Source organism: Cervus elaphus, chromosome 7, assembly GCF_910594005.1.
Source record: "Cervus elaphus chromosome 7, mCerEla1.1, whole genome shotgun sequence".
NCBI classification, from domain to species: Eukaryota; Metazoa; Chordata; class Mammalia; order Artiodactyla; family Cervidae; genus Cervus; species Cervus elaphus.
Window position 1 is genome coordinate 38034904 of NC_057821.1, and position 11567 is coordinate 38046470.

General features: G+C 50.5%; 1 protein-coding gene across 3 annotated transcripts in view; it reads right to left on the reverse strand.

Moving 5' to 3' along the window:
- The window catches only part of E2F3 (E2F transcription factor 3), an 83336-nt gene extending 71972 nt beyond the window's left edge, over positions 1 to 11364 (reverse strand). For 2 of the 3 annotated variants that reach the window (XM_043908422.1, XM_043908421.1), the window contains exon 1: positions 10852 to 11364. In XM_043908422.1, coding sequence (XP_043764357.1) covers positions 10852 to 11232 — 381 coding nt within the window. In that variant the 5' untranslated portion in view covers positions 11233 to 11364. Of the gene's footprint in view, positions 1 to 9614; positions 10012 to 10851 lie in introns of those variants that run through there. The other variant, XM_043908424.1, reaches the window with a different exon arrangement.
- Between the last annotated feature and the right edge of the window lie 203 nt (positions 11365 to 11567).

Below are 11567 nucleotides of genomic sequence, written 5' to 3' on the forward strand. Positions count from 1 at the left end.
GATCTCCCCCCCACCCCAAATCAACCTGATGAATCTGTCTCGTTTTCATATTATAAAGGGAGAAGTGAAAATGAAAGGTTTTATGTGGCACCACGTTAATTTTTTTTTTTTTAAAGTTAGGGAGATCAGTTCTTGGCTGGCTGTTGTTCATCAAGCCTTCCCCTCTAACCTCTGTGCCAAAGCCATATTTCTAGTGCTGGGTCCCAGCCTCTTAGAAAGCTGGGTGGCCCCTGGCATCCCTCACAGCCAACACATTCCAAACTCATCATTCCCTCCACGTGGTGCAAAACCCTGATGGAGGAAAAACTCAGTTCCATTCTTTCAGCCCCATAAGCTAACCATGTTGGGAGCCAAGGTCATGTATTTCTTCTCTCTTCCACCTTGCCTTTCACACCATCCCTGTTGCTGTCCTGCGTCTAGATTCATTGACACTGTAGCACTCAGGCTCTAAATGGTATGCCCCAATTCTCTTTCCAGGGGGATTTCTGGCTTTTTGTCCACTTGGTAACCTGTTCCAGGCAGGCCCAGACCCAACAGAATGGAAAGCCTTCCTACTATCAGGCAAAGCAAATCCCTCAAGGGCAGGGTGTCCAGTGAACTGCCATGGTTCCCAGCGGTGTTGGGTCAGGCAACAATGCTCACTTGGACCCCCTAAGATTATTGGCCTTTTGGGAGGTCCTTGTTTCACCTCCTTTGGGTTTTGGGTCACATTTCTTTGGATGGTTTGCTTTTGGCAATGAGCTAGAAATACAGAAGTTGGGAAAAGGGGAGGTATGGGATACCGGTGCACCTGGCCCATGTTTCTGGGGTCTGCGAGGAAGGACTTGGGATGAATGGAATGTGCGCTGATTCTGGAGGCAGCTCCTGATTCTGCAGCTCATTCCAGCTGCAAGAACCTTTGCTTGTGCTCAACCACCTGCAGCGGTGTTTCCCAAATGTTCCAGAAGGCCAGGGCACTTCTCTGACTGAGGGTAAAGTGCCTGGACACCTGCATCTGGAACACTGCAGGCAATTCCTAGTCTCGAGTAGCCTGGAATAAACACGGATCCCTTCTTTGTGACAGGTATCCGGGTCCGTACTATGGAATCATTACTGCAACGGAGACCATAGAGGATAAAGACAAAAAATAAGCAGAGACCTCGGAGCGAGGCTCCTTGGGTTCAATTTCACCTGCCTCACTCCTCAGTGAAACCCAGAGCTAGCCTCTTAACCCCTCACTGTCTGCTTCTTCCTGTGAAGAATAAGCATGATAATGATACCCACTTCACAGGTTATATGGATAATGTGCTAATGCACGTAGAGCACTTAGTTTAGTGCCCTCCACGCGCGGGCACTTGATAAACATTAGCTATTATTATCCCATAGACCAGAGACTGCTGAGAGGCCGCGCTGAAGCCAGGATCTGGCCTAGAGACCTATTTTGTTTGGCTTGCACATTTTCCTTTTTAATTGAGCCAACATTTAAAAACTGGTAGATTCCTGGCCATTTTAAGACACTTGAAGACCTGGCAACAAACGCAGCCTGCTTTCCCCTCTGGCAACCATCACCTGGGGCGGGGTCCCTTGGCACTCTTCAGAAAGGGCATTTCTTCTCTGTTCAAGACCAACCCCCATGCTACTTATTCTCACCTTCCCATACCCGCCCCTCCCCACCCCTGGTGGCTCAGACAGTAAAGAATCCGCCTGCAGTGCGGGAGCTCTGAGTTTGATCCCTGGGTCAGGAAGAGCCCCTGGAGAAGGGAATGGCTACCAACTCCAGTATTCTTCCCTGGAGAATCCCATGGACAGAGGAGCCTGGCGGGCTATCGTCTGTGGGGCCGCGAAGAGTCGGACACTGAGGGACTAACACTTTCACTTTCCCATACCCCCAGCCCTTGCAGCAAGGCAATCTCTATTCTAGACGAGTCATCCCAATGTATCCAGTGTCAGGTCTGAATATTTCCCTGTACGGACGCTGCTCCAGCTGGTCTCCTTATGCCTACTTCCTGCCTCCCTATTTGGCCTGGTGATGTCTCCCCAGCCATGATCAGCCTCCCCAGCCCTCCTTGTCCACCTAGTCCAGAGGCTCCAACTGAATGCACATTAAAATGACCTGGGACACTTTCAAAATCTCATGTCTAGAAGGGGGTACTTCTCCAAAGTGCCCAGGTGATCCAGAAGTACACCTGCATGTGCTCTAAGGTTGGTGACCACGGGAGCCATGGCCTCCCCATTCTGCTGGCCCAGCAGGCACCTCCTGTCGACACTGTACATCCGAGGACGAGATGAGTCGTGTTTTCATCCTGACTCCTGTTTAGTCTTGCCTGCGACTCAGCTTGTGTTTAAAGCCTGGCTCCCCAAACAGACTGTAAACTCAGAGTGGGTGGATCGCACACCTCATACTTCTTTTGCGTCCTCGACAGGAAGACTGGGGTGCCAATCACATTATGGTTGCCTGATGAAAAGGCCTCTTCTCAAATAATTGAGCATCCACGATGGAGAAGCCAAAGCAAGGACAACATGAAGACAAACCACAGGCCGGTTTTCTTGAAGCTTGTGGGTTTGGAGGAAGAGCGAGTCAAGGGCACGGCTGATAGGGATGGAAGGAGAACTAAGAAGTGCTACAGGAAGGAAGGAAGCAGGAACTCGAGGAAGGGGAGGCAGCCCGAGGCCCCGGGAATCAGTGGAGTCTCTGTGCAGGACGTGTCCTTGATAGGCCACTGGGAAGAGCAGAGAAGAGCGAGCAAATACATGCACTAGAGCCAAAGCTCCTAGCGAGCTGCAGTCCACGGGGTCACAGAGTTGGACATGAGTGAGCGACCGAACAACAAAGAAGGAAAGCAGCAGCACCTTAAACGCTGTGCCCGCCAGCATCCCAGCTGGGAAGAAGAACGGGAAGGGTGAGATTTCCCGGGACCTCAAACGGTAGGGAGGAGGTTGTAATTAATTTGATAAGTCATTCGAGCATCCTTCTATAAACGCCAGGCAGAGGGAGAGGTGAGGGGATAAGTGGCAGGAACAGGCATAACACACCAAACCACCGGGCACCGCCAGCCAGTGATGAGAAAGGAGTGGGGGTGGGGTCCACCCAGAGACAGACCCCCTCCCCCACACTGACGTGGGGACTTCCCCATCCTGCTGGGGCCCAGAGACCTCAGACATCCTGATCTCCGCCATTCTGTCTTAAGCCCTTGTTTACTGTACAGAGGTGACAGCACGTTAATAGTTGCAACTTTCGTAGCACAAATAATCACAGAAATAAAAATTCTAGTCATGAAACTATCACTACTGAGAGGGCTATTATAATAAAGAGCTTATTTTTCTGCTCTTTCTCCCAAGTCCATGCACAATTTATAAAGACATACAAAAATCCTAAAGAATACGTTTAGGAGAACCCGCCTCGTGGTTCACTGCTCCTCCCCATCACCGTCATTTTTAGAGGCATCACTGGGTTTGGATGAACGCTGGGGCTGGTTCTGAAAATAAACCACCGGAGGAAGGGCCTGAGACAGCATGAATGGAAAGAGCAATTTCATCAAGAATCCACAGAATTCTTCCCATGGGCCAGGCACTGGTCTAGACACCTTACGATATGAACTCACTTAATCTTCCGGATCCCATGAGGTAGGTATGATGATGCCCCCATTTTACAGGGGAGGAAATGAAGATGCAGAAGTTAGGCGGATTTGCCCAAAGTGACACAGCTGGTGAGAAAATAAGAACCCAGACACTGGCTTCACGCTCCATCGTCTGAATCTTCTACTTGGCTGCCGTTTACTTTGCCCTTTAGGTGGAGGGTATGGGTTGGGTACGTAGAAGCTTTCACCTCTCCTAAGGGCCGCCAAACCTAGAAAGGCTCAGAAGGGATGGGGCCACAGCATGGCTGCTCGGGTTCTATTTCTGGAGCCTCAAAGCATCAGACACAGAAAAGGAGCAAAGGAGGGGTGAAGTCTACAGGCTCTGAGTGGACCTCCCGTGACCCCCAGTGTCCAGAGCTGCAACATTCAGGATCATAAAAACCAGAGCTCAGAGAAGCCTTTCTCAGCAGTCAGGCTGGAAGAGCCAACGGGATCTCCTGGGTAGCCAGGCATGAGCTGGCTGGGAGCACCAAGGGTGGTTAGCTCCCCCGCTTCCTGAGAGATGGACTCCATCCTCCATAGAGCCCTCCAGGGGAAATCAGCTTCACTGTTGACCACAGGTCTCACCAACAGTTGCCCTGATCTAGACTGTACCTGCATGCGGCACCTTTCCGGTCTGTGGATTATAGACCAGCCATATATCCCCGCCTCCTAACTAGTCAGTGGACTACCGCCACACTGGATTATGTTTCACTTTTTGGCTTCAGGGCTTGAAGTGATTCTATTTTTAAGCTTTCTCAATTTCAGGAGTAAAAGAAGACGTTTTAAGGAAATTAATTCTGGCTTTTAGGGGATGAGGACTTCCTCTGAAAGAGTTAAACTGACCGGCCATTCTGTTTAGCCAGCAATCTTCAAAGACGGCAGGGCACCTGGTCTAAGGTCACTAGGCAAGGGCCCCTGACCTCTAAAAAACACAGCAGTCACCCAGGATGTAGACGGCCCAGACAGATCTCCAACACCAGAGCGACGGCGTGCCCCTCTCCCAAAGAGGATGGCAAAAATCTTTCCAGGTTCTATTCTCAGTGAAGTATATGTTTCACTTTCCGAGCACCGGAAGTGTCATATCCACAGAAGTCTGCAAATAACACATAAAGCTTTAAACATGCTACTATCACGTTTCTATGAGTCAGTCATTCCTTCTGTTTTGTTTTTTTTTAAAATTCCCTTTCACTGAACATCTAAAGGAGCTTCACTTATTTTGTATCTTTGAGAATGAGCTGTTACTCTAAAGCCAACTGTTCAAAGGACACTTTTGTATGTGTCTATTTTCAAAAAGTGTAACCATTCCTGAAGGCAATCTGAAATGTATTCTACTCATCCCAATTTTCCCATACAGGGCACATGGGACACAGTTAACTTTCTCTTGGCGCATGAGGCTTCTAAGAATTCAAGTCTCCGGTTTCAGTTCTGGCTTTGTCGCTAGTTAGCTTATGACCTTGGGTAAGTAACTCAACTGCACTGGGTCTTAATTCCTCACCTGTGAAATGAAGGGTATTGGGTCACATGATGATTCTTCTTTTACAGCCCTCACATGTTATGATTCAAAGACCATCAAGAATATCAATTATTGCCTGTGCTAATTATAAGAATTGTTATAAGAATGCTGCCGGGACACTAGAAATGGCCCCAGATGGTTGGGCTAAAGTAATAGAAAGCAGACGGAAGTCAATTACTTTTATTCTTCCTACCTCCTCTGAAGTCCTCTCTATTCCATCAGCTGTCTGTTCTATCAACCTCCGCTGACCTAAACCTAAGCAGTGGTCTGTTTCACCCAGGTTCTCCAGCAAAGCAAGGTACATAGGCTTTGTGATTACAATCTGGTGACCAGAGGGTTTACCTCTTTGATCCAGGAGCTTGGGCACCCCTACTGTAGATAACCGTAGCCGCCACAGCAACAAGATTGATCCCCAGGTAAAGTTGGAGGCGGCCTGAGAATACATTCTTGTAACTCACACATTCTTTGAGTTCTAAAAATGCATTGCTTTGGGGGAAGAGCGTTTGAAGCAAAAGTGCCAACAGAAAATAAACCGATTTCCTTTTTACTGATGCAGAAGCTATATGTATGATCCCTCTCTATTATCCCGTGCCCTTTGTGGACTCCTTGACCCCATCCCAGTTGCCGCTTTTTTCTCTTCTGCTGTACAACTTGTCCTTGTGTAAGATACATTTTCCAAGTCACTCTTGGAAGCCAAAGAGGGGGTCAGGGTAGGAGGAAGGAGATACCATTGGTGGTTTCCTAAACTCACTACTTTCCCAGTGAGCTGGACTTCTTACTCCCCTGAAAAATGATTAGTTAAAAAAAAAAAAAGCGTCTTAGCCATTGTAAATACAGTACCCGAAACACTATTTTTAAGCTGCTAACAAGCATGAAAAATATGCATTAAGCCACATGCCTAGTACTTCAAAGAATTCAGGGAAGTTCCTCTATTTAAAAACTAAAATGAAACAGCATCTGATAAGAATTGCAATCTACCTTCTTTGCCATGCACTATTTGCGGTGGTTTCATGTGCATCTAGGAGGGACATGATTTAGTGAACACAGGCAGTGGTTGATTTTTCACTCATCCTAGTTTAAAATGTTAGTAGAAAGTAGGTGGTTAAAAAAGAATTGGGAGTTGGTCAGCCTAGGAAAGTGGATGAAAATTGGACATACAAATGGAATATATGTAACTCATGTCAAATTAGAAAAGCAGTCAGAAAATCAACTATGAATAGTTGAAGCCTTGCCAAATGGGTCCAGGTCCTTTGGAAAGAGGCTAAAGGTATGGATGGTGTATCACTGGGAGTGGCAATAAAAGACAACTATGCATTATACCTGTAAGAAATGAGAATAAAAGCCACTTTTCTCTACAACCTTTCAATCTCCAGGTGCTGTTATTTATTCATGTCTAAGCTTAGAGTATTATTTTCTGTTTTCAAGTTAGCTTTTACACAACACAACATTAATCTCAGAATCTACTCTTCCAAGTATTATACAAGGTGACGATTTATAGAAAAACAGAAAAAAAAAAAATCCTTTCCTGTTCGCAAGCTTGGGTTCCTTAGCTCACAGAGCCACATTTAAGAGTGCTTTGTTTCAGAGGATGATTAGAGTGGCACCATGGGTACTGATTATAGTGGAGCTATTTGTACTGCCCGAGTCTGGGCACTGCATTATATTAAAACTTCCATTTTGGGGTATGTAGTGACTAAAAATTCTCTCCTAGCTTAAACTTGGCACCAACCATCTATCTCAGCAGAAGCAAGATTATTGAGTACAGAACCACAGGAACCCAGCATTTTTCTTCTTTTATACTCATACAGGAAAAAAAAAAAAAAAGACTCAGCTGTAGCACCTATGGTTTCTCCATTCTTACAGGGAAATTTCAAGCATTGTGGGTTCCTTCCCAAAGTCTAATCAGCGGGTTGCTGTGACTGGATCAAATTAAATCAGATGTGACAGGTCATTGTCTCTTGCATTAATAGATCCCAAACTTTCTAGAAGTGGGATGAAATCATTCAGCTGCTTTTTAGCAGAGGTAGAAAATGATGAAGCCCCTTCTGTTCTAGAAAACAGCACTTGTTGACTGTGGTTTCCCTAGACCGCTTCTGTGCCCAACAGCTCACCATCTGAAACTGCATTTACCTGGTGCCTATCCCTGACATGGCAATGATGAAGAGCTCAGTTCTACAAAAGCTACACAGCACAGGCTGCACCCAAGGGTGGTAGGTCCCTGGGATCAAGAGAGGAGCAAGGCCAGAAAGTGAGGGTGAGTTGATCTAGATTTGTCACAACTCAAGGCACAAGCTCATGCTTGGGCAGTACATCACCGCCATCTCTAACACAGGCCTGTCCTAGTGATGTGTCCCTATTTTAACCATTCTTGAAGATCGCCGTGACATATGGATTTAAACACTCAAGTTAATCAGGTATAAATAGTTATGTTACCACTTTAGAAGAGTTTTAGCCATTTTACTCACACATGTCAACAAAGGGGCAGTGTGCACATGTTCTTACATTATTTCTCTAAGTTAAAAAAAAACACAAACATTTCTGGATATTCATTTTATTAGGCATCTACTATTTGCCTGGTTCAGTGCTAAGTTTTACTTGCACTGTCATATTTAACCCTAAAAAAAACTTTCATGTTCATATTTCTTATTGCCCCCTTTTTACAGTGGTGTTGTGAGAGAGATTATTATTTGCCTAAGATCTGATGACTTGTAAATGACACAGGCAACTGCAGCTAGTAAGACCGTACTAAATGTGTATATATATATAATATATATATTATATATATACAAATAATAGATACACACATATATATGGACTTTTCCCCCACATTAATTAAAAAAAAAAAAAAAGGTGAAGAGTATGCTCTTAGTTTTAAATTCCAAAGACAGAACATGGAAATCAGAACCAGGTAGGTCTGCAACTCTGGCAACCTCAACAGGATTTCTCAACCTGTTTTGGATGGAAAGTGTTTAAATGATCTCTTTGCTCAGCCAATCACTTAGCTCTCCCTGTGCTGTCTCTCCTGCTTAGGGAAAGAATATCAACAAAAGTTCAAGACTTAAATAGAGGGCTAATACAATTTTGATAAGAAAAAAAAAAGAAACCAAACTTTATATACAGTTTTCGTGTCTTTACAATAATAATCTCATGAAAAGGAGGATAAAGTTTTGAAATAGCTTGGAAGGTGGTGAGGGTAATTTTCTATACTTAAATACAAGGAACTACAGAGAAGTTTGGATACACAGTTTCAAAGACTCAGCCCAAGTGGGCTAAAATTCAAAAGTTAAAAAAAAACAACAACAAAAAAAACCGGTGGTCTCAATTTCCCATGATCAAAACTACCCTCCCATAAATCTGAATCCAATCCCAGAAGTATGTCAATAGCTGGTTGTTTCAGATTAGGTTTATGATATAGGCGCAGAACCGAGTAGGGGGCATATATGCTTGAAATATATCCAAGCATGTTTAGTTCAAGTCAGTAATAGTATTTAATGCCAGTAAAAGCGTGGCATATTCCTGTGACTGAGAATCCGGCACAGTGGATACTGTATGTGTGAGCAGGTCCTATACTCTTTTCCCCCCTGCTGGCAGACCCTAGTCACTAAACGCGAGGAGAGCTTCTTTGACTGAGAAGGTATCACACATCCCTAGCAAGTATCTCCGGGGCTGAAAAGCACTTAAGACCCAACTCTAGGAGAAATTGAGAAGAGTCAGGAAATAAAATATTTCATTCTTCCCAGACGCATCTCTTGCCCCCGAAGTGCTGCCTGGGTGCTGCTGCTCTTAAAGACCTCTGCAGAATCTTGAGTCTCCCCAAATTTCAGACCATTCGGAGCCGAGACAAGGTGAGGTCAACGACGGGTACGACCAACCCACCATTTATCTAAACTGGGTCTGGTTTGTTCCTAGCCTCGTGGGGGCCAAGCCTCACCACGCGGGAGAAGACTGGAGGCATGGAGGAAGGGAATGCGGGAGAGAAAAGGAGAAAGGGGGAAGACCTCCCGGCCACACTTCTTTCTAGTATCAACAAAAAAAGAAGCCGCATACTGACCTAAATCATCTCTCAAAGGCGCTTTATAAATTACAGGGACAAAGGGAGGGGGTGGCGGGTGGCCTGGGAATCCTACAGACACCCTACCCTCTGACCCGCCCCCCTCCCCCTCCAGCACAAGGGAAGGAAGACAGAAAACAGAGCTCAACTCGGCCATCGGCGAGAAGCCCCCCTCCGATCGCCCATCCCTCGGCCCCCCTAGGAAAAAATCCACGTAAACGCCATACCTACCCCCTGGGGCGGACACTCCTGCCCCCCGGGTTCCTAGAACCGGAGGCCGGGGCATTTACTTAGTTACATTTTTCTTGCTTACTCATTTCCCTCGAGCACCCAACCCCCCGTTCCCACTCCAAAACCCCGCTCAACCGCCTACCCTCACGGCTCCAGCCCCCCAACAGAATCCGGTGCCCCCGCGGCCGCGGCGGCCCCCCGAGCCGTCCCGGTCACTAACCTGCTGCTGTAAGGGCATTTCCGAAACCAGCCTGGCTCCGGGGGGGAGGTGGGGGGTGCCGGCTGGAGAGGGGGCCCGGAGGGCCGAGCGGACCGGCGGCGCCGGGCGAGGGCGGGCGCCCGTGGAGGGGGGGGGTGCCGGGGAGAGGAGAGGGAGGGTGGCCGCGCCGGGGGCGGGTGCGAGGGCGCCGGGACGGTCCCAGGCCAGGGAGCCGGCGAGCAGGAGGAAGTGGGTGCCCCCTCTCCCCCTCCAGCGCCCCCTCCCGCCGCCGCCGCCTCCTCCCCAGTCACAGGCGCGTCCTCCGCGCACGTGTGCGAAACGTCACCGGCGGGTCCCGGGGAGAGGGACAGACCCAGGCGGCGGGACGGGAACACGGCTGCCCCCGCCCTCCGTCGCCGGGGGGCGGAGAGGGGGACAGGGCGGGGGGAAGGAAGGGGCAAGGGGAGAGGCGGGTCAAGGGCAGGCCCGGGGCCCGGCGAGGAAGGCCCGGGCGCTCGGGCCACGCGGGCGCCGCCGCGGCCACCGCCAGGATGCGCCCAGGCCGGGGCCGCCAGCCCGCGAGCCCCTCACCCCCCAGACAGCCCACGCCCGGGCCCGCACCCGGCTCCCTGCTCCACCGCCCCCCTCCACTCCCCCCAGGCCCTTTGTTGCCGGGAGTTAACAGATCCCCAAATGTGTCAAAACGCAACCTGGCAAGAGCCCCTGCACTCCGAGCATGCCTTAGGGACCCCCGGCTGCCAACGGGCCTCGGAGGCCGGAAGGGGGGGCCATCAGCCCCAGGACCCCCACCCCAGTTTCCACCCCCCGGAGTCTCCCACTCCCCAGTTCCCTACTCCCTCCTCCACCCCCTTCTCCATCCGGGGCGTGACCCCTTCCTACGCCCGAGAAAGAGGAAGCTTCGAGTTGGAGGGGAGGGGAGAGTGGGGGTAGGGAAAAGTGCAGGAAAAGAAGAGTAGGGGGGGCCACGAAAAGTTTCGGAGTGTTTGATGTGGTTCGCGCCTAGGCGATCCCCGCCGCCCCGCGCTCGCGGCGGAGCCCCCCGACCCTCCGGGCGCTGGCGGGGGGCAACACACGAGTCTTTAACAATAAACCCTCGCTGGAGGGGCAGCCGCCGAAGCCCGAGACGCTCGGCCCCGCGCTCCCCACCAAGGGCCGCCCGCAGCGCGCCCACCACCCCGCGCGATGCGAGCCCACCTCCCGCCCGGGCTGGGGACGGTGGGGACGGGAGGGCATTTACCGGAGGGCCGCCGCCGCCGCTGCCGCCGCGTCCCAGTGCTGGTGGCTGCTGCAGCAGCCCGGCTCTGCCGGAGGGTCCGTGCGGCGTGGTGTAGATGAGGCTGCCAGCGGTCTGCTCCACGCCGGGGGCACTGGGGAGGAGGGGGCCGGCGGCGACGGCGCCGCTTTGGAGGGAAGAGGAACAGGAGGTGGTGGAAGTGTTCGTGGTGAGGATCTGGATGTACGCGCTCGGGGCGGCGGCGGCGGCGGGGAAGCCGGGGCTGGCTAGCAGTGCCCTTTTGTCCATGGAGGCTGCAGCGGCCGCGGCGACGACAGCCGCCCCCTCCCCACCCCCGGCGGTCACCAGGTACTGCTCCAGGGCGGGCTGGATCCCCTTTCTCATCTCTCGCTCCTGCTCTTTTTATTGCTATGGTAATATTAACGTATTGTTTGCAATTTCTTTTATTATTTGCAGTCGGAGTTTCCAAGTCTCTCCTCCTTCTCTCCTCCCCGCCCGGCGCTTCCGAGCCCCTTCTCTCTCTTTTCTTTTTATTTTTCCGCACCGCACGGGCCCCGGGGGCCAAAAATAATCGGGGCCCTGGAGAGAGGAGGGTCCCGGCCGCACGGATATCGGGCCCCGAGGGGGGATGAAGGCGTCGGGGGCGGCCGATGCAATGGATTGCGAGGCGGCGGCGGCAGCCCGAGTGCTGCGGCCGGCAGCTGAAAAATGGCTCCAGG